We start from the raw sequence: 20,576 nt of genomic DNA, 5'->3' as shown, positions 1-20,576 counted from the left end.
ACAGGGCTCATAGCAAAACAATGCAGGTTGGATCTTGAGGAAAGGAAAACAAATCTGACCAGCTCTTCAGTGTCATGATTCTGCATTATCCAATTAGAGTTCAACATCTCTTCCTGTACAGCAAAGCAGCTGCATGACCTGTCTTTCCCTTTTCTCCTTTTCCTTCTCAGAATGCATGAAGTCTTTCTGGGAGGTTTCACTTCTCTCCAATTCTAGGTGGCACTAAAGGGCAATACCTGGACCAGAAACTCTTCTTCCAATACAGCAAAGCAGCTATAGTCTTTATTCAGCCAATAAGAGACCAGTAGTCAAATCTTTTTTTTAGTTAAATGTTCTTGATATTGTTTTTTTCAAGTACCTCTAATTAGCTCTATTACAGCTGACTTAAAAACCTCTGCTGAATATTCTTCAACTTCTTCACACACTTTCAGTGGCTTAAATCACTGCCCCTTAGTTCTCAGTGACTCACCTGCCATGAAGTAAAAACTCATCCAATCCCTTCTATACAAGAAATGATCTGGATTGAATCATATCTTTCTCCCCAAACAGTTATATGCCATTTTTTCATTTTGCGAATTTTACCTTCTTAAGTCTTATCACAGCCAGACAAATGAGGAGCCACTGAGAGACCACAGCGCCTTGCAAAATGTTCCTCTCTCACAGACTGTCTTTGAAAACTTCTTTATACTCACTTTTTGTTAGTTTTTAATAAATAGAAGTGATTTCCCTGCCCTCTTCAAACCACCAGACTGTCCACATACAAACAAAGCATCATTCTACATCCTTTACAAGAGAATTTAAGTCTTTATGTCTAGGTTACAGTTCACTTTCAGCCCCAAACTGCTCAAATCTGATGATCTGAAAACTATTTTTTACACATGGATTTTTAGTAGTTTTTTATTAAACCAAAATGGTTTTCTTATTTCCATTACACGTAAAACTTTTCATCTGATAACAATAACACATCTCACAACCCTTCAAGTTGATTTATGCAAAAGTACTTTTTCTACCCTTTTCAGCACTAAACTGACCCATAAGAGTGCTAGCAGTACCTTAAAGGGACAGTACCTTATACAAAGATACAAGTGAAACATTTCCTGCCCTCAAAGAGCTTATGTTCTACTAGAGCTAAGATTCTGAACTTTGGTGACTAAATCCATTTTACCCTTTCCTTCTGTTATATTATTTCCCCTCCCTGCCTTCACCTTTCAAAAGTAGGGGGAAAAGGGGTGTCCTAGTCTGTTTCATTTCTCTCTTTCTCCTTGTATCACCTTTGTCACCCTGATCTGGACCTTTAGGACCAGAACTACACACAATATTTCAGGTGATCTGTCCCACAGGATATCTAAACACAGGATCTTGAGTTCTCTTTGGTTTCTAATGCAATTCTGAAAATTGGGATGGTTACCTTTGTACTGCTGCCCCCACAAGGCAGGCCACCGTGGGAAAAGAACCTTGGAAACATTAAAGAGACAAAATCCTGAGCACTGATTCCCAAAGTGCCTCATCTTTCATTATCCTTTTTGGTCTCTGCTACACTTTGAGCTGATGTCTGCAGGGAGCAGCCTGGCGGGGCTAAGAGATTCCAAAGTCACGATGTTGCAAGCATAACATGAATCATTTTGTCTGGCACAGGCAAAAGTGTTTGTGTTTGCCTACATTGCCATTCATCCACTGCCTCTCTCCATTCGCACACCCTAGTGAGATTTTCCGGGTTTTATCCCAATCAACTTGGCATTTCTTTATGAATAACAGCTTGTTATCAACCTAGACATTTCATCACATGCTCTAACTGTGCCATTTATTTGCATATTTTCTAAGGCTAGTACCAGCACTGATCCATAGACTTATCCATTCATCTCACATTTATGTTCGGGTGTTGTTTCATCCTTCAAGACTTGGGTTCAGAAAAACCTAACTAGAGTTAGGTCTTAACTGGAATGAGGAGACTGGCTCTCAGAGGTGCTGACAGCAGCTGCCTGGCAGCATAGAAACAGTTGAGCGTAGCCACTAGTTAGAAACAGGGCAGCTAGGGGGTTCACTGGACACAGCCCTAGCCCTGGAATCAGTAGGACCTGTGTTCAAATGTTGCCTCAGACACTTAGTATCTGTGTGACCCTTGACAAGTCACTTAACCCAGTTTGCCTCAGTTTCCTCATCTGTAAAATGAGCTGAAGAAGGAAATGGCAAATCACTTCAGGATCTCTACCAAGAAAACCCCAAATGGGGTCATGAAGAGATAGCCACAACTGAAATGACTCAGCAACCACAAAAATAGTTAAACAGGAGGTGTTTCCTCCCTCTTCCCTCACACCACCCTCCCCACCATGGTTGCACTTCACTTGAGCTCCTCTCCAAATGGCCCTACCCAACTCCAATTCCCAACCTAAGACTTCCTCTGTAGCACAGTGCTTAAGTATTTCTGGAAGCATCTTTGAGCTATGGGTCCTACCCTAACCAGCCCAAAGGAACCAGTCACGGAGTCCAGGACTCATCAGACTGCCCCTCTAAATAAAGTTGGTTGGTTTTCTTACTTCTCCTCATTCCATATTCACCCACCCCCAGCTTCTTCCTGATTCTAGGTGATCAGTCACGCCTCCCATTGTTTACATTGACCTACAGTCGCCCTAACTTTGTGATTTTTCTTGTTCTGTCCTGGGCAGAAGGAAAATTGCAGAAGATTACCAAAGTATCAGAATATCGACATCAGCGACCCAGTCAAGACCCTTGGCTCTTCTCCTCCTCACCTCCTGCGGCCCCTTCATCAGAATGTGCCTGTGAGACCCCTCCCAGTCCATCCTCCAATCAGACAGGCCCAGGTATGCCCATCCTTGCTACTCTATATTTCATTATTTCGAAAGGTGAGCAGTGAATGTAATAATGTCTTGTGTGCATCTTGCCTATTTCCACTGAGCTTGCAACTGCAGGTTACCATTTTGTCCTTGATTAATCGTTTGTCTTTTATTTCAGCTTCTAGCATCTCAGGTTAGCCTGATTAGGACATTTGCTAAGCTGCAGGTTGCTTTCTATTGTTAGGGATTTATAGGCATTTGGGGTGAAACTTGGCATCAGTCAACAAACACTTGTTAAGCACCAAGTGCCTGCCAAGCGCTGGTCCAGCTGTGGGGTAGCCACAAAGAAAATGTAGATGAGACATGAAATATGGAGTCCAGTAGGGAGACGAGAGACAAACACAAATAACTGTAATATATGGCCTCACACAGTGAGTGCATTAGCGAGGTGCAAATACAGGGCTGTGTGAGGTCTAGAGAGATTGGGAAGGGCTTTGGTCCAATTCAAGACAATAAATGCTGATGGAGCATCTCTGTTCAGACCCCCATGCTCGGTCCTGAGACTATAAAAGTAAAAAATGAGTAAAGAAGAAACACTGAGAAATATAATGGAAGGTAGGGAGTGAAGAGAAGACTCCAGCTCCAGCCCCACCCTATACCTCCCTGGATATAGACTCTAGCTAAGACCCCAAGGTGGAGCCTCCAAGACTATGAGCATCCTAATCTTCTAATTAGCAACCCTCTTCCCTGGAGCTGCTCCCACCCTCTGCTACCCTCTATGGCTGGCAAACTCACACTGCCTATTACTCTCCCAATCCCAGAGATGTTTAATCACTGCCATCGCTGCCCACCTAAGAGTAAACCAGAACACCTCCCATTCTCCACCTTCCATTCTCTCATTCCCATCTTTCTCAAACCTTGCCCTCCACGCCCCACCCCAACACTACTCACCTTTCCAATGTTGCCTTTGGAATTCCCTGCCAGGCCTAGAGGCCTGAGGGCTACCCGAGTCTTACCTTACCTATCACAGGTCTTCGGCTGGCCAAACCGGATAAATGTATGAGAGAAGAGACTTTCCGGAGTCGAACAAGGGTTAGGCTTTATTCAGGGTCCTGGTTACATGTGCAGGGGGAACTCTTCCTTAGGAGAGAGAGAGAAATCTCCCAAGGAGGCAAAGATCTTACAGTAAGAGAATGAAAGCAGAAGTGGAAGTGGGGAGAGAGGGGAGAGGGAAGAGCGAAGAGAGGAAAAGGGGCCTTCTGTCCTGTAAGGGCCCCTCAGCGCTAAGAGCGCCTTCAGGCTTCCTTGACCCTACTTAAGCTCTCCTGCCTCGTAGTTTGCACCTGAATACCGTGCCTGTTAGATAACAATAGGTGTGCCCAGATCTGGGCCAGTCTCGAGGGCGGGGATGCTCTCTCCCATCACGTTTCTCATGGGAAGAGGCGGAAATACATGAGATCTCACTCCTCAATTCCCTGCTGTTTCCTGGGGGGCCTCATGAGAACTCTAAGGTTTAGAAGCTCTCACCTTTACCCGCCTGAGACTGTCCACATGGAACTGAGCTTACACCCCCAACAATTCCCCTTTCAAAATGAACAAACTTCCCTTCATTTTAGACCTTTATCTCTTGGGCGCCTTCAGCCTTCTGGCACTCACAGAGACCTGCTTTGGTCCCAGAAAACACTACAGTTCTGATTCTCCAGCACTGGGGACACCCTCTCTCATGCTCCCTTTCACACCTGTCCTGAGGAGGGGGCATAATGCTCTTTTCTCTGAACCTCCATTTCCAGCCTCTCCCTTTAAGGTCATCACTCTGTAATCTCTCCTTTGAAGTTTGTGTTATGTCTCTCTCCCTGTCCAAACTGGTGTTAGTGGTCTACTGGCCCCCAGCTCTGAAGGGAGGAGCCCCTTTCTCAGGTCTCACTGTCTTCTCCTTCACAATATTTGCCTTTGTAGTAAAGGATTTCCACACATGTTATTTGGTCAATGCTCCCCAAACATTCTAACCCCCCAGGTCTTCATTCTCCTTGAACCTCACGACCTTCTTCTCCACTCCACCTCAGCACACCCACAGGGGACCATTTCCTTGTTTCTACAGCCCTTAGAGCTTGCCATCAGCCACAGGTGTTCCTCCTCCATCACCATCTGATCATGGCTTCTCATTGCTCCTCATTTTCCTCTGCCTCAGCCCTCCCAACTCTATTCTTCATCCTCATGAGACCACTGGCCCATGCACGTTCAGAACTTTCCCAGGCTATCTCTCCTGCTCTGACTTCGCTTTCCTCCTTTCTCAATCTCAGCCAGTGGTGGCACTGTTGAACACTACACTCTCCTCTCCTCTCCTCTCAATCCCTCACTCCCTTGTTCTAATGCCACTCCTGCCTCAACTAAGGCTTGACCCTGAATTATTCTCACCACCTCCTCCTCTTCTCCTATTCATGCAACAAAGATGACCAGGTCTACTGCCAGTTTTTGTTTTTTGCTGGGGGTTTACTAGATCCTAATTTATTCTCCATCCCATTCTACCCAAAGGCCATTCCAAACCTTCTCTCTTTAGGCTCCCCACATCTCCCTTTCTCCCCATTCTTTTCAGTTGGGGTCCTATCTCACCCTTTACAGAGAAAGAAGGTCATTCATGAGGAGGTCCTTCTACTTTTCGCTTCACCTCAGATTGCTTTGACAACTCTCTCCTCCTTTCCTACAGCCCCTGATAATGAGGTGGCCTCCTCACTCAAGCCAACCCCTCTGCATGTAACAAGGATCCAGTCCCCTTCTGTCTTCTCCTCGTTTAGCTTCCCCTCGAATCTTTAATCTCTCCCTTTTCATTGGCTCTTTCTCTTAACTCTTCAAATATGCCAGTCTCCTCCATCCTCATATTACAGTCACTACTAGACCCTCTGAACCCTTCAGACTCTCATCCTGGATATCCACTCCCTTCTTTCTCCTCAAACACTTTCTAAGAAAAACTAATTATGCTTGTGGCCTCCACTTTCTGCTCAACCATTTGCAATCTGGCTTCAGAATGGATCATCAGTTAACAGACACTGCTCCCTCTAAGATACCATTGATCTCTTAATTATGAAATCAGATGATCTTTTCTCAGGCCTTATGCTTCTTGACCTCTCTGCTCCATTTGACACTATTGCCAATCATGTTGTCCTGCTTTCTTCTCTTCTCTAGATTTTTATGACACATCTCTCTCCTCTTTTTTCTTCTTACCTATGTCTCACTGCGCCATCTTAGTTTCCTCTTCTGACTCATTCAGCTCAAACCCCCTAATTTTGGGTGTTCCCTTCTCTTCTATCTTTACATTCTCTGATATGATAACCTCACCCATTCCTATGGATTTAATCTGTATCTCTCTACAGATGGCTCTCAGTTCTACATAGCAAACTGGACCTCTCCCTGACCTTCAGTCTCACATTTCCACCTGTGCATCAGACATGTCAAACTGAATGTTCATGTTATCTAAGCTCAGCATATCCCCAGCTGAGCTTTATTACTGTCTTTTTATCTTTATCTTATTATCTAACTTATCATTATCTCCTCCCTACCCAACCTACCTCTCTTCCAGACTTTTCCAGTTCTGCAGAAAGCACCACTGTTCTTCAGGCATTACCCCAATTGTCCGAGCAATTGCCTGCCTTGCTCCACACCATTTCTTGGATCCATTCCCTTCTCTCTAGTCACACAAGCACTATTTTTGTTCTGGCCCTTATCACGTCTCCCCTGGACTAATGTGTCAGCTTCCTCATTGGTCTTCCAGTCTCAAGGCTCTCACCATTTCAGTCAATCCCACACACTGTTGCCAAAACATTTTTAGGTGCAGATCTGACCATGTCCCTCCCCTACTCAATAAATTGCAGTGACTCCCTATAGGAGCCATTCCCTGATTACTTCTTAGAGAGGTTTATTTACTAAATGACCTTACCTCACTCTAAGTGAGTACCTGAATAGGCCAAGGTCTCCCATTGCATCCTGGGACATCTCTAGTCATCCTCATGAATATCTGGTCCCTGGATCCAGATGGCTCAGGAGAAGAAAGTGAGGCTGGTGACCTGCACAACCCTCCCTCACTCAAAACAAAGTCAAGTGCAAATCATGTCATCATTTCTTTGATGTCATGGTCTTTGAAAATGACAGACGAACATGGACAGACAGGATCAAATAGAAATTCTTTTATTTGGCTCTTTTAAATCTTCAAAACCACGTCCCACCCCATCCTTTCAGTGTCACTGGACATTACTAACCCTCCTGCACTTGGCAATGGAGCCACACTGACTCTTTCTCTCCTCAGACCCGGCACTCTTTTTCTTCCTCACCTTGCTCATTGGCTGTCTCCCATGCCTGTCCTGGGCTCCCTCCTTCCCCGAGTCTCAGGGAAGCTCTTTCTTTCTTTAAGATGCAATTTGAGCACCCACTTCTCCATGACCCCTTTCCTAATTTCCCAATCTGAAGGGCCCTCCCTCCCAGAGGCACTCGGCTTTATTTTGTATTCTGTCTACATGGGTTTATTTTTGTACATGTGTGTCCCTGATGGAATGTCATCTCCTTGAAAGCAGGCATTCTCGCTTTAGCTTTGTGTTCCCAGTACCTAGCACAGGGCCTGGTTTATAGTAAGTCCCTGTCTCATGGAGTTGTTGTAAAGGTACAATGAGGTTCATATTTGTAAAAGGCTGTACAAATCTTAAAGCACTATACAAACCCATGAAGGAAAATAGAACTTTAAAAGTTAGAAATGGAGAGAGAATGTATTCCAGGCCTGGGGAACAGCCTGTGGGAATGCAGAAAAGGAAAATAATGATAGCTACCATGTATACAGCCCCTACTATGTGCCAGGCACTGTGCTAAGCACTTTACAAAGATTATTTCATTTTATACTCACAGCAACCCTGGGAAGGAACTGTGATCATGTTACCATTTTATGGATGGTGAAACTGAGGCAAATAGAGGTTAAGTGACTTGCCCAGGGTCACCCAGCTAGTAAGTGTTTGAGGCTAGATTTGAACTCAGATCCTCCTGACTCCAGACCCAGCATGGTAAGTGTAGGTTAAAAAGAAGGAAAAGAAAGAAAGGTAACACAAGGCTCTGCTCCTTGTCTGATTTCCTGATTGTGCTTCTCACCACTCATGCTTATCATCTGGGCAATGCAGCCATCTCCCATTCTCATTTTGTCCAGCCAGCAATGCCTGCTGCTTCTACAAGGGAATTCATCCAAACCAGCCCCAGACTGGATTTTGCCCCCTGATGCCTGGTTTTCTTGGGCAGTGTGGTTGGACAAAAGGATCCCTTGAAGTTTTTCCTTTGGAGCAAACTAAAAAACTAAGCCAAAAAAAAAAATAAAACCAAAAACAAAACACAAAATATTCTTCTCCTTATTGTCTTCTTTTCCTCTTCCTCCTCCTTTTTCTTCTCCTTCTCCTCCTCCTTCTTCCTCTTCTTCTTCATCCCCTTCTTTCTGGAGCAATGTTTGCCTTTTAAGCATCAAAAATTGAACATCCTCATCCCATCCAGCAGGCTGGTATGTATCTGGACCAGATCCAGAGCACAAGATGCCAATTAAATTCTGTACAGTGCCCCGCCCCTCTCCCTACCTTTCATGTTCACTCTTTCTCAGAACATGGTTAAAAGCAGGAGTTAATTTGTTGCAGGTGTTCAGAGGAGCTGGAGGTAGTTCATGCCTGGGAACCCAGACCTGGTGATATCCTATGCTTCCGAGAGTCTTGTCATCCCCAAAGAGGAGAGATCTTCCATTGGGATCTCATATTCCCATTCTCCAAGCCTCACGTTAGAGCTGGAAAGAGTCCAAAAGACCCCTTCTTTTGCTTCTCATGATCGTAAAACCCTAGAATCAGATCAGAACAGCAGAAAAAGTCTCATCATCCCCATCTTAGGGGGTGTCACAGGACACAGGCCTCAGGAAGACCTGAATTCAAATCCAACCTCAGACCCTTCCTAGTTGTGTGACCATGGACAAGTCACTGAACCTCTGTTTGCCTCAGTTTCCTCCACTGTAAAGCAGGTAGCACCTACCTTCCAGGGTTGTTATAAGGAAGAAATGAGATACTAATTTAAATGTTTAGCACAGTGCTTGGCCCATGGGAATCACTTAATAATGCTTCTATAATAAATATAAAATTCTCAACTTGGCAGTGAAAGCCCTTGATGATATGGATCCTACCTATTTCCTCAGTGTTATTTTTCATGGTTTCCCTCTCTGCTATAATCCAAGGAGTCTGTTCCCTTCCCTCACACTCTATGTTCCTCTCCAAACTCACTGCCTTTGGACAAACCTCTGGTTCCATCTCCCACCCTCTTCTGGATCCACCAGGTATGATCTAGGACAGAGGATACTTTGTCCATTAGCATATCTTGGTAAAGTCACTTAAAATGCATTTGAGAGACAGCATAGTGTAGTAGATAGAAAGGAAGCTTTACTTAGAGTCAGAAAGACCTTGATTCAAATGCTTCTTCTCACACATACTAGTGGTGTGACCCTGGGCAAGTCCCTCAGTGTCTTCAGGTAACTCTTTAAGATTATTGATAAGTTGCCAATCTCTATTAATGGAGATAGTTTCCTCACCCAGAGTTCCATACCCAGATGAAATCATAGGTCTGAAATAAGATCCCAGTGCTGACAACAACAGCCAACACTCATTAAGGTATGCCAAGAATGGTGCTAGGAATATTTGACCAAACCAGGAAAAGATGCTCACTTTCTTCTGGGGAATACAACTTGTAGGCAGATCAGCAAACAGAAGATGATTTGGGAAAAAGGAGCATGTCTAGGTTCCCTTGCCCTGAGTATGGGACACAGTGGAGGTGAAGAAGGCTGGACATCAGGAGCTGTTGAGGATACAATAGCCCAGGCTTGCCATGACTAGTGCTTAGAATTGTATGGGAGAGCAAAGGATTATAGGAAATGCCTTGAAGCACTGCTCTTCAGAAGCAGGACTTAATGACGGGCCATGTTAATATGGATGACGCTTGGCCTTAATGGCAGCTGGGGAGCTGACTGGTGGCTGGGATTCCCTTCTTGGCTTCATACTGCCTATTCTCTCAATGGAGTTAAGCAGATTGTTTAGTGCCTGTCTGAGTGATGGTGATGGTCTCACCAGGTCCCAGAGAAGTTAATCTCTAAATGGTTTCCATCACTAAGCATATGAGATTCACTTTTCCCTGATACCAGAAATGCATTCAGCATGGTCCTAGAATTCTGCTTTTGTAAAGGAAGAATTCAGAACATTCACACAGAGAAAAAGTTTAGGGCCCAGAGTTTAAAAAAAACTCTAAGTTAGAATCTCGTCTCCAGCACGCCCTAACTGTATGACCAGGGACAAGTCACTGACTCTGTAGGAATCTCATTTCCCCCTCTATAAAAGAAGGATAAATTGCCATCCTAAACTATAGTCATTTGCCCATGGCCTAGGACTGGAAAATCTGGACCTAAATAAATATTGCATAGAAGTCTGGCCCATCATCATTTTTCTGGTTTCTTGCTTCATTGTGAGAAACAACCTTCGTTAATTTACCTATGGCTGATACATTCAGTTAATGGACTACTGAGGCCTTAGTCTCCTCTTCCATCCTCCTGTCACTGACCTGTGATCCTGCTTTTAGACACTGGGCAGCTCAACCCAAAGATGGTCAGAATCAGAAAGAGCAGAAACACCAATCAGTCTTTTTTAAAAAACCAACCAGCTATCTTTATGGATCTCGGTTATTCACATCTTCATCCATTCCAGATATTCAAAAACTTTGTTTCTTGCTTTATCTACAGGCAAAATTTGCTGAACTAATCCAATATTATTTTAATATTTTTTCTTCATTTCTATTCAACTCCTTGGATTTGCCTAGAATTTGCAATTTGGGTCATCCCCATGTCTTTTTCTGCAGATATTCTACTTGGACTAGTTGGCCTCTGGGGGCCCTTTGAGCTTGAAGATTCTGCATTTCTGGACAGGATACAAGACTCTTGACTTAGGGACAGAAAGCAGAATTAGTGAATGTTTTTGTGTCATTACAATATTAGGGTCTACTTAAGTGAAATCGTTTGTGCAAGCTACTCTGATTAATTGGTTAGAAGCTTAAACAAAGATATGCAGTGTCGCATTCCAGAAACATGCTTCCTACCTCCTCAAAAACAGTGTTTTTAGTTCTCTAAATCTGCTATGCAAAAAACTGATCAATAAGCAATTCTTAGGCATTTAACAGAGTGACAATGCTGTTCAGATGTGGGGAATGGTAACCTTCGGTTCATAAATGGCCCATCCCTCTTACTCATCCCACTTCTTCAAGGTGTCGCTGCTGTAATACTCACCTGCATCTTTCAAATGCCTCAGGGACACACTATGGTTCTTATGATAAAATACTGACATAACACCATTTTGTGAGAAGTTGAGTTTGTCTCTTTTCAAACCCTGTTTCTCGGGAAATGTTAGGAAGTTGTTTGACTCTAATAGGGAAGAGAAAAGGGAGGATATGGGCCTGGGAACAATGCCAGATTAAGGCAGGTAAAGAAAGGTCAACTGGCAGTCCTCCAGGATCAGGAGAGCTGTCAAATGAAGGGTAATTGGGAGCCACAGGGGCATGGACTAACATGATTTGGATGAAAGAACACTTGACCAAGAAAGAATTATTTCCTACAACTTAGAGTTAGAAGGGAGCTTGAAAAGCCCAATCTCCATCCCCAAACAAGTATTCATCATTGTAGCATCCCTAGCAGATCAACGTGGAATCAAAATGATGTCAAAAAGGACCCTACGGTCCAAACCTCACCTTTGACAGATGAGGAAACAAACCTAAAGATGTTCAGTGACACACAAGGAGTGACAGATCGATATTTGAACCCAACGCTGCCTGGCCCATCCTGCCTCTGCTTCTATAACCCAGCAGCAGTCTATGCCATTGGGACATGGCTCAAGTTAGGATGCTGCTGATGATTAAGAGTACTATTTCCAGAACTAATTTTTGCAAAATCCCTTCTAATTCTTTTGGTCAAAGGTAACTGGCTGTTACTCTGTAGTCATGATGATGTCAGTGGGAAAACCACAGAAATCTAAGGGTTGGCTGCCCCCTCTGAACATCAGGCACACAAAGCAGTGTGGCACAATAGTGCAAGCCCAGAGACCTAGGTTCAAATCCAGCACAGTCACGGCTTGTACTAACTCTGCTTTCTCTTTTTTTCCTGGCTTCAGAACAAGTTTCTGAGCTTCATTATTGCAGGATATTGTGTGATGTTCCACCTACAGGGTTTGGGGCAGCCCTCAGAGCACACTATGACATCCGAGAAGAGGCCAAATGCTGCTCCTTACACTCTGGGGCTGGGGAGAGTGGGAGTTAGCTATCTACACAAGGAGTTCTGCTTCTTGATTTTTTTTTTCATTTTATGGAGCAAATTGAATTGCAAAAACCTGAGGTTATGTGCAAGTTTCACAGCCACAAATCATCCCCCACCCCTGGCGCCTCTAGGACAGAGTCTTCTGCCTTCTCTTCCCTGGACCAAAGTCAGTTCTTTATCATTTCACGGCTTTAGCTTTTGATTATGTCATGGGGGTAGTCTCTCCATTGCCCTTCTCTCTAAATAGCCCCTGCAGCTCAGGACTTGAGGGAACTGTGAGACTTGAGGAATAAGAAGAAGGACAGCTAACATTTCGTACAGCGCTTTAAGGTCAGCAAACAAGATCTCACTGGATCCTCCCAGCAGCTACTATTGCTGCCCCATTTTGCAAAGGAGGAAAATGAGTTTAGAAGTTAGTGACCACGAGTGAGTGTTAGAGGCTCCAGCATTCTGCTCACTACACCATCGCATCTCCCCAGATATACAGATATACAGACATGAGAGCCAGACTCTGAGTGACCACTCTCAGAGTGATCTACTCACCATGAGATCAGGAAGAGAGGCCAGTGGTAGATGGTGAGCATGAGCAGGCCATTAGCCATTACAAATGAAGAATCAACCCCCCAAGAAGAACATTACTAAAGATGTCATCAGAGCAATATGTGATGGGAAGAAGGGGGTGGATATGGGGGCCCCTCTAGTACCCATGTAATGTAAAGAAAACTCTGGGAAGACCCCAGCACATTTGTTGGACACCCTATGGTGGATGCATAGGAAAACATGGACATGAGTTGCATGGATGGGTTCTGCCATGCATTGTTGGAGGGATAGAAATCATAGAGTCATCAGATTAATGGAGAAACCAGGGACAGTGCACCAGTGGTGCATTTGGAAAAGGTAGAAGGACGTGGCCTGTACTTCCCAATGAGCTGAACAGTCCTACTAATGCCCACTAAGCAGCAGTTGTCTGGTCCTTGCGGTTATTCATATACTAGGAAAAAAAGCATTGGTTGGAACACCTTGGGTCTTGATGGTCAAACAGTATCATAGACCAAGCCACTCGTATGACAAGAATACTGAGTATATTTTAAACATCTATTACAGACAAAAGAAACAAAATCTCCCCAGGGAATTATAATTTATGAGAATACAATATTTCAGCAGAAGACAATTCAGCAATTCAGCATCTACAGTATTCAAAGTGATGTTTATTTTGTTTTCCATTTATATGAGAGATGGAGACAGAGAGAGAGAGAGGAATGAAAGGAGGGAGTGAGGAGGAAAGAAGGAAGGAAGGAAGGAAGGAAGGAAGGAAGGAAGGAAGGAAGGAAGGAAGGAAGGAAGGAAGGAAGGAAGGAAAGAAGGGAGGGGAGGGAGGGAGGGAGGAAGGGAGGAAGGAAGGGAGGGAGGGAGGGATGGAGGGAGGGATGGAGGGAGGGAGGGAGGGAGGGAGGAAGGGAGGAAGGGAGGAAGGAAGGAAGGAAGGGAGGGAGGGAGGAAGGGTGGAAGGAAGGAAGGAAGGAAGGAAGGAAGGAAGGAAGGAAGGAAGGAAGGAAGGGAGGGAGGGAGGGAGGAAGGAAGGGAGGGAGGGACGGAGGGACGGAGGGAGGGAGGGAGGGAGGGGAAGGAAGAAGGAGTCATTTGAAACTTAAAAAACAATACCCCACATGCAATATGTCAGTCTAAAAAACCCAATGTGGTTTGCTAATTATAGACTATGTTACTATTTTATTGCTTCTTGAAACAGAAAAATTGAGAGTATTTGGTATTTTCACTTAAAATCAGACTGAAACCATTTCCCTTGGTGGAATCTTTTACTGACCCATCAACAATCACATTAGATTTCTCATCCAGCCAAAGACATACCAAGCATTTACAAGCAAATATTGCTTCCTTTGCCCCCTTGCTGTGCCTGATTGCTTCATGAATATTTTCAGTATCTCTGGCGTTCTCCTTTGTTGCAATCTCTCCTCCTTGCAGAGATGAGTCCTGATAAGCAAGATCTATTTATTCATTTTTTTTTAATCAGGAGGAAACTGATAAGAATGGAAAATTCTTTAAAATGATGGGTTAGACTGACCAACACAAGGTTATATTTAGCTTTTGTGATAAAAAAAAACAAAACAAAACACAAGGAGACGACAAAGAAAACTGCATATCAAAAATTCCTTGGCTATTTTCAAACTAAAATGGGGCAGGAGGAGAGAGTGTCAGGGATTGTATGATGGGGTCGGGGATGTGGGTTCCTGACTTTACACTGATTTTTTTTTTATAAATAATGGGAGGAGGAGTAGCTGATCTACATATTTATATGAGGATTTATGTTTTACAAAATGTTGCGTGAAAGACTTGCAAAACCCTGTGGAGTAGATATGGTGAAGAAACTGAGGCTCTGAGAGTGTCCAAAGCAGGATTTAAAGTATTGACTTCATGTTTTCAGACCACACTGTGCTGTGTGTGTGAGAGTTGGAGTGGAGAGGAGGGAGAAGAAAGGGAATAAGAAGAAAAGGAGAAGGAGAAGGAAGGAAGAAAGGAAGGAAGGAAGGAAGGAAGGAAGGAAGGAAGGAAGGAAGGAAGGAAGGAAGGAAGGAAGGAAGGAAGGAAGGAAGAAAGAAAGAAAGAAAGAAAGAAAGAAAGAAAGAAAGAAAGAAAGAAAGAAAGAAAGAAAGAAAGAAAGAGAAAGAGAAAGAAAGAAAGAGACAGGAGAATGGGCCATGAGGAGCGTGAATGTGCAGTCAGATCTGCCTTCGATTCTTTGCTCTGCCAGTTGCCCTAACCTTGAAGATATCACTTTAACTCATGGGACCTCAGTTTCCCCATCTTTAAAATGAGGGAGTGATCCCAGTGCTCTCAGATGTCATCCAGCTCTCAGCCTGCAATTTTTCAAGTAAGAGCTGAAATCAGAGCCTGAGCTCCCCTGAAGGGGGGCCTCTTCTCACCATATATCTGCCCTGGGTCATGCATTTCCTCTGGAGAGAATGGGCCTAGGTAGTGAGAAGTCATCCTGGAAAGGAATGCTTAAAAGAGTTCATGGAAATTCCATCTCCCTTCTCCTGACTTGGACACCAAGGTCCTCAGTGAACCATCATGGTTTCCACCCCTGGAAACCTTCCAGCTGCAACTGGATCCGTGGGATCTGATCAGCCAGCCTTCATTGTGGACCAGGTCCTCCTACTGGGCAGGGAATATCAGAGATGGAAGAAGTGCTTGTGTTGGGAAACCACTCTGAGCAGCAGTCGATGCTTCCATGAGAGCAATTTAATGCCAAAAGTAACACTGGGTACCTGAGCGCCTTTGCACCAGCCATCGTTTGGTGCCTGAGCCTATAAAGAACAGTGAAAACACCTGACATTTTTCCAGCTCTTTGTTTACAAAGTCATTTATGTGTGCTATGTCCACCCTCCCCAGTCTTCATATAGGTGGTGCCCACCAAGTATTGGTGCCCTCCGTGGCTCTGTCCTGGGCCCCCACCTCTTCCCCCTCTAGACCTGGGCAGCTCCCACAGACTTCCTCATCACCTGAACCTCAGACAGGGCCAGACCATAGCAGGACCACAACAAGAGGAGCTCTCAAGGGAGTGGAAGTTTCTTAGAGTTTTGTAGATTAAGAAACTGAGTCATAGGATTCTGGCTTTAAAACTGGGCAAGGCCTTGGAGTCACCTAATCCAGCCCCTTCTTCTCACAGAGGAAGAACCTGGAGCTCAGAGAGGAAGAGAGACTGGTCCAAGGCCACATAGGCACAAAGAGAAAGGCCTGGGGGTGAACTCAGGCTCTCTGACTCCAGCACTAACGCAGTCAGCACCATACCACACTGCCTAACAGCTGAGTAGTTAGAGCCACTCTTTATCCTTTCTGTGACCTGGGTCCAAGTCTATGGTGGTATGTATAGAGTGAGTCTTCAATAAATATTTGTTAAATGCCTCTGTGTGCCAGGAATTATGCTAAGAAAGCAGCAGGGATACAAAAAGAGACAAAAGGCAGCCCTTGGCTTCGAGGAACTTACAATCTAATGGGGAAGATGACACGTATACACAAAGCAAGCTACAGACAAAACAGATAAAAGTTAATTAAGAGAGGGAAGGTACTCCCATGCATCATTAAGAAGGATGGGGAAGGCTTCCCCTAGAAGGTGGGATTTTAATGGAGACATGAAGGAAGCCAGAGGCAGCAAGGTGGTGTAGCAGGTAGAGGACAAGGTCTGGAGCCAAGAAAACCCATCTTCCTGAGTTCCAATCCAGTCTCAGACACTTACTAGCTATGTGACCCTGAGCGAGTCACTTCACCCTCTTTGCCTAAGTTCCTCATCTGTAAAATGAACTAGAGAAGGAAACAGCAAATCAGTCTAGTGTCTTTGCCAAGAAAACTCCGAATGGGGTCATGAAGAGTCAGACGTGACTGAAAAACAACTGAAGGACAAAAGGAAGCCAGGGAGGTCAGAGCTGAGCAGAAGAGGAAGAACATTCCAGACCTGGAAGACAGCTAGAGAAAATGCCCAGAGCTGCCTAAGTGAATTCTTAGAGCAGTCTTAGTGCAAGATGTTACACTAAGTCATGCAGAGGTCAAGACCAAGGCAGCAGGTACTCAGTCTGCATTAGATGGCTTGGGAAAGATATCTTTCAGGGCTGGGGGATGGAAAGAGGAAAGCATCTCTAACTGTAAAGAAATGCCAGTGATTTTAGGAAGTGTTTTCTCTATATTCTCATGAGGGGGCATTGTAAGTTCTTGTCACAGTAAGATTGGGATGTAGGCATTCTCTCTCCTGGAACCCTGCCCCAGTCCTCTGTGCCTTCTCATTCTGGGCAACTCTTGATCACAACTCTCTGTAAATCCTCCATAGAGGCTTGGAGGTCTGCCTTTTGGTAGTCCCAGGAAAGATGAGTGTGTGGGGCCCCCATTGCTATGGGCAGGTTCTAGAACCCATCTGGGTCCATCACCTGTTTATCCACTGTCCCCAAACCCCAGCAAGGACCCAAATTAGGAACAATTAATCACAAGACATCACAGCAGCAAAAAAAAGGACATTTACTTCAATAAGATACACTGTATATAATAAGAACAAGTATGAATACTATCACTACCCATTTCTCAAATTTTCTGGAGACATTCACGGAGTCCTCTCACTTCCTCTTCCTGGGTCACCTAAACACCATCAGCTAGAAAGCTGGAACAGGAAATTGGATTTGCGTGTCTGTCTCTATCTCTCTCTGTCTCTGTCTCTCCCCGCCACCTCCCCTACCCCACCCCCACTTCTGTATTGGCAGCTTGTCTGGCATTGCCCCACACCGCAGGGGCTGGAAGGCACTGTGCCTCAGCACCAGGTCTGCAAAGCCCCGAGGTGATGCCAGCATGGCTCCTCAGGATGGGAGCCATGAGGGCTGCTGGCAGCTAGAGTTTCTGCCTGGAAGCGGGCACCCTTCCTTCCTGTTAGTTGTAATAAAGAGAAGTAGCTGCAGAGCAGCTCCCTGGCTCCACATCCATTTCTGCCCTAATCTTCCCTCATCTGGCTTCCCGAGAGGTTGCCCCCAGCTTCCCATCAGGAGCACTGCAAATGTCAGCACCCAAGCAAGCAGAGTCTGCCTTAGGCCCACCCTCTCCTGTGCTCCCCAAAGGCTTTTTGGGCACACAGTTCCCAAACAGAATACAGCCTTGTGACCTGCAAGAACAAAGCACCCTTCGCCTCTGGGAGCATCTGGACACCAGCATGGGGCTAGGGCAGGTCTAGACTTACAGGGTTTGCAGTTACATGACATTGTTTAGAATTTGAAATTTTAAGGTAATGTTGGTCAAGTTAAAATGAAGACCATCATCCCTGTAGACTTTAGTAAATGGAAGCCATGGTGGGTAGGGGTAAAGAGAGCTAGCTTCAAAGCCCTCTCCCTTCATAGTAAGCCTCCTCATGGTGTGTTTTTAGGAAATTGGAAGACAAAAGGTGCAATGGTGATCAACAGGTTGTTTCCTTCCCAGAGCTCCCAACAATTTCCTCGTGACTCCTGCCTTTAAGAATACTGCACTTATCTGCCATTGTTCTGGAGGTTACTGGATAACGTGATTGTGGAATGTTTGTTGCAGGCAATGCATAAGCCGAGCCCTCCCCAGAAGCCTTTGCCTGCAGACCCTCTGAGCAAAACCACCCGGCTTAATGAAGCCTCCAGGAGAATGCCTGGCCAGCGCATCATACCCACCAGGTTGGTTCTGCCCTACAACCTGAGCCTTTCTTTCTCAGTCATCTCACCATACAGGCACCCTGCAAACCGAGCTGGCCCACTCTATCCTGTGCTGACAGCTTAATGGGAAAGTTACAACAAAGACGCCAAGAGAAGTAGAGAACGTTGGCTATTTATTACTCATGAGCGTCCAAGATTTCAAAGATCAGCAATACGAAATGAGCACAAATCACCTTCATCTAATTGGCGAGTACAAAGCGCTTTACACCCATTGTCTCATTTCATCCTCTAAACATCCCTGAGGTAGGGAAGGCAGTTAAAATAACATTATACCCATTTTTCAGGTGAGGAAAGTGACACTCAGAAAAGTCAAGTGAATTGCCTATGTCCACTTGGCTAGTAAGTGGCAGCTCCAGACCTCTCACCAACCTAGCCCCAAAAGCCATGGGCAGAAGTAACCAAGAAGCCAAGTTCAGCCTGAGCCAGGAAAATCCCCCAAGCAGCTAGAGATATTCAGAAGTGGGATGGGCTGCCTTGGGAGTTGGGTGGGTTCCCTCTCAAGGAAAAGTTGGATGACCCCTTTTCAGGGATATGGTAGAATAGAAGACATTCCTGTCTAGGCCCAGGTTGGACTAGAAGGTCATGGAGGTCTTTTCCATGCTGAGCTTCTGCCTCTCAGGCCAAGGCTTTTGCCAATATACCACATTATCTTCCAAGTGCAGGATCACTGGAGGTAGAAAGGGCCAAATATCCCTAAGTCCAGCCTCTTCACAGACACTGCCCTGGACTGATTGGTATGAGCCTGGAAACATACTCAAATGAGACCAAGAAGGAAAAGTGGCGCTCAGTATGGTAGCAGTGAGACAATGGATACAAAAAGAGAATCCACAGGAGGGCCACTGTGCTTATCCAGGACACAGAGCCTTGTGGTTCCCATCAACTGGTCAGTGAGAGGGGTGATAACTCAATAAACCATTGAAAAAAGTTGGTAACTCATAGAAATGTCTGGAACCTGTCTATAAAGCTAACTTAGGGAAACAGCCTTAAATCTAGACAAAGTATCTTTCTAATCAGGAAACACCCAGACTGTTGGTCTAGAGCCAGCAAGGTGGCAATGGACAGAGTACCAGGTCTGGCCTCAGGAAGACCTGAGTTCCAATCCAGCCTCAGGCACTTACTAGCTGTGTGACTCCTGGCAAGTCCCTTAACCTCAGTTTCCTCAAATGGAAAATGGGGATAATAATAACACCTACCTTGCAGGGGATCAAATGAGATATTTGGGCAGGGTTTGGCACAGTGCCTGGCACATAGTAGGAACCTAACAATGCTTATTTCCTTCCTTTCATTATTGTTTATGTCAGTTTTCCAGAGATGGGGAGGGGACCCTGCTGGGGGATGAGGCAGACAAGCTCGGCTCCTGTGGGCTCAGTGAGGTCAGAGCACAGCTGAACTCCTCTCTTGGCAGGGAGCTCACCACACATTTGCAGCTTTTCAAGTTCATCACAGCCAGGAGGTGATGGGTTGGTGTGGACTTGGATCCACTCATTCCTCAACACCAAAGGGGACAGAAGGAACTTCAGCGGCCTCATTACATTTCTGAGGAAGAATTCTTGGCCAGGCAAACCGCTGGCCAAACATTTCAAACACAGAAGATAAAGATAAGGAAGTCTGGGCAGGCATAGGGATCTTTAAATCTTAACCATGTGTGAACTAAGGAGAATGGCTCAGAACCTAGATCATTCACATTGTGGACTGTATGTCTGGAGAAGACGATTTGTTTTTCTACTCGCAACAGAATGAGCAAAATTGCTCCTTTAAATGGAGAGATCAGATAGAAAGATAGTCTCATGAGAAGGTATTAAGGGAGGCTGGGATGTGCAGATGGTCCTGGTCCCTGCTCCTGTGGAAGAGGCATGGAATGACATGGAGGAAGGGGGCGATCATGGAGTGATCGGGGCAGGGAAGGGGGCACAGGGACAATGAGCCGCTGCAGGGTTTTCATAGACTACAAAATCAGCTAAAGACAAATGTGATATGGCATCCAGAAAACTAGAGATCTATGGCAGCTCAACACAGCGTGGCCAGCCTGTAGGTGGCATGTGATATTCAATTCTACATTTCAGAACATAGACCAACTGGAGGGTTTTGAGTACAGGTGGCCACCATGGTGAGGAGACTGGAAACCTTGTGTGTAGAAGCCTATAAACGCAAAGACTCAAGGGAACATGGTAGCCATCTTTGAGCACCTAAAGGGCCATTATGTGGAAAAGGAATCAAACT

At 45.1% G+C, this 20,576-nt stretch overlaps 1 protein-coding gene across 1 annotated transcript in view; it reads left to right on the top strand.

The window, feature by feature from the left end:
• ADAM12 (ADAM metallopeptidase domain 12) overlaps window positions 1–20,576 on the top strand; it is a 357,420-nt gene that overhangs the window by 329,693 nt on the left and 7,151 nt on the right. The window contains exons 21-22 of the mRNA XM_072629031.1: window positions 2,664–2,819; window positions 18,202–18,317. Of these exons, the coding sequence (XP_072485132.1) occupies window positions 2,664–2,819; window positions 18,202–18,317 (272 nt within the window). The remainder of the gene's footprint in view (window positions 1–2,663; window positions 2,820–18,201; window positions 18,318–20,576) is intronic.

Source organism: Notamacropus eugenii, chromosome 1 (assembly GCF_028372415.1).
Source record: "Notamacropus eugenii isolate mMacEug1 chromosome 1, mMacEug1.pri_v2, whole genome shotgun sequence".
Classification (NCBI taxonomy): domain Eukaryota; kingdom Metazoa; phylum Chordata; class Mammalia; order Diprotodontia; family Macropodidae; genus Notamacropus; species Notamacropus eugenii.
The sequence above is the reverse complement of the archived record's forward strand: the minus strand, read 5'-3'. Positions and strand labels throughout refer to the sequence as shown.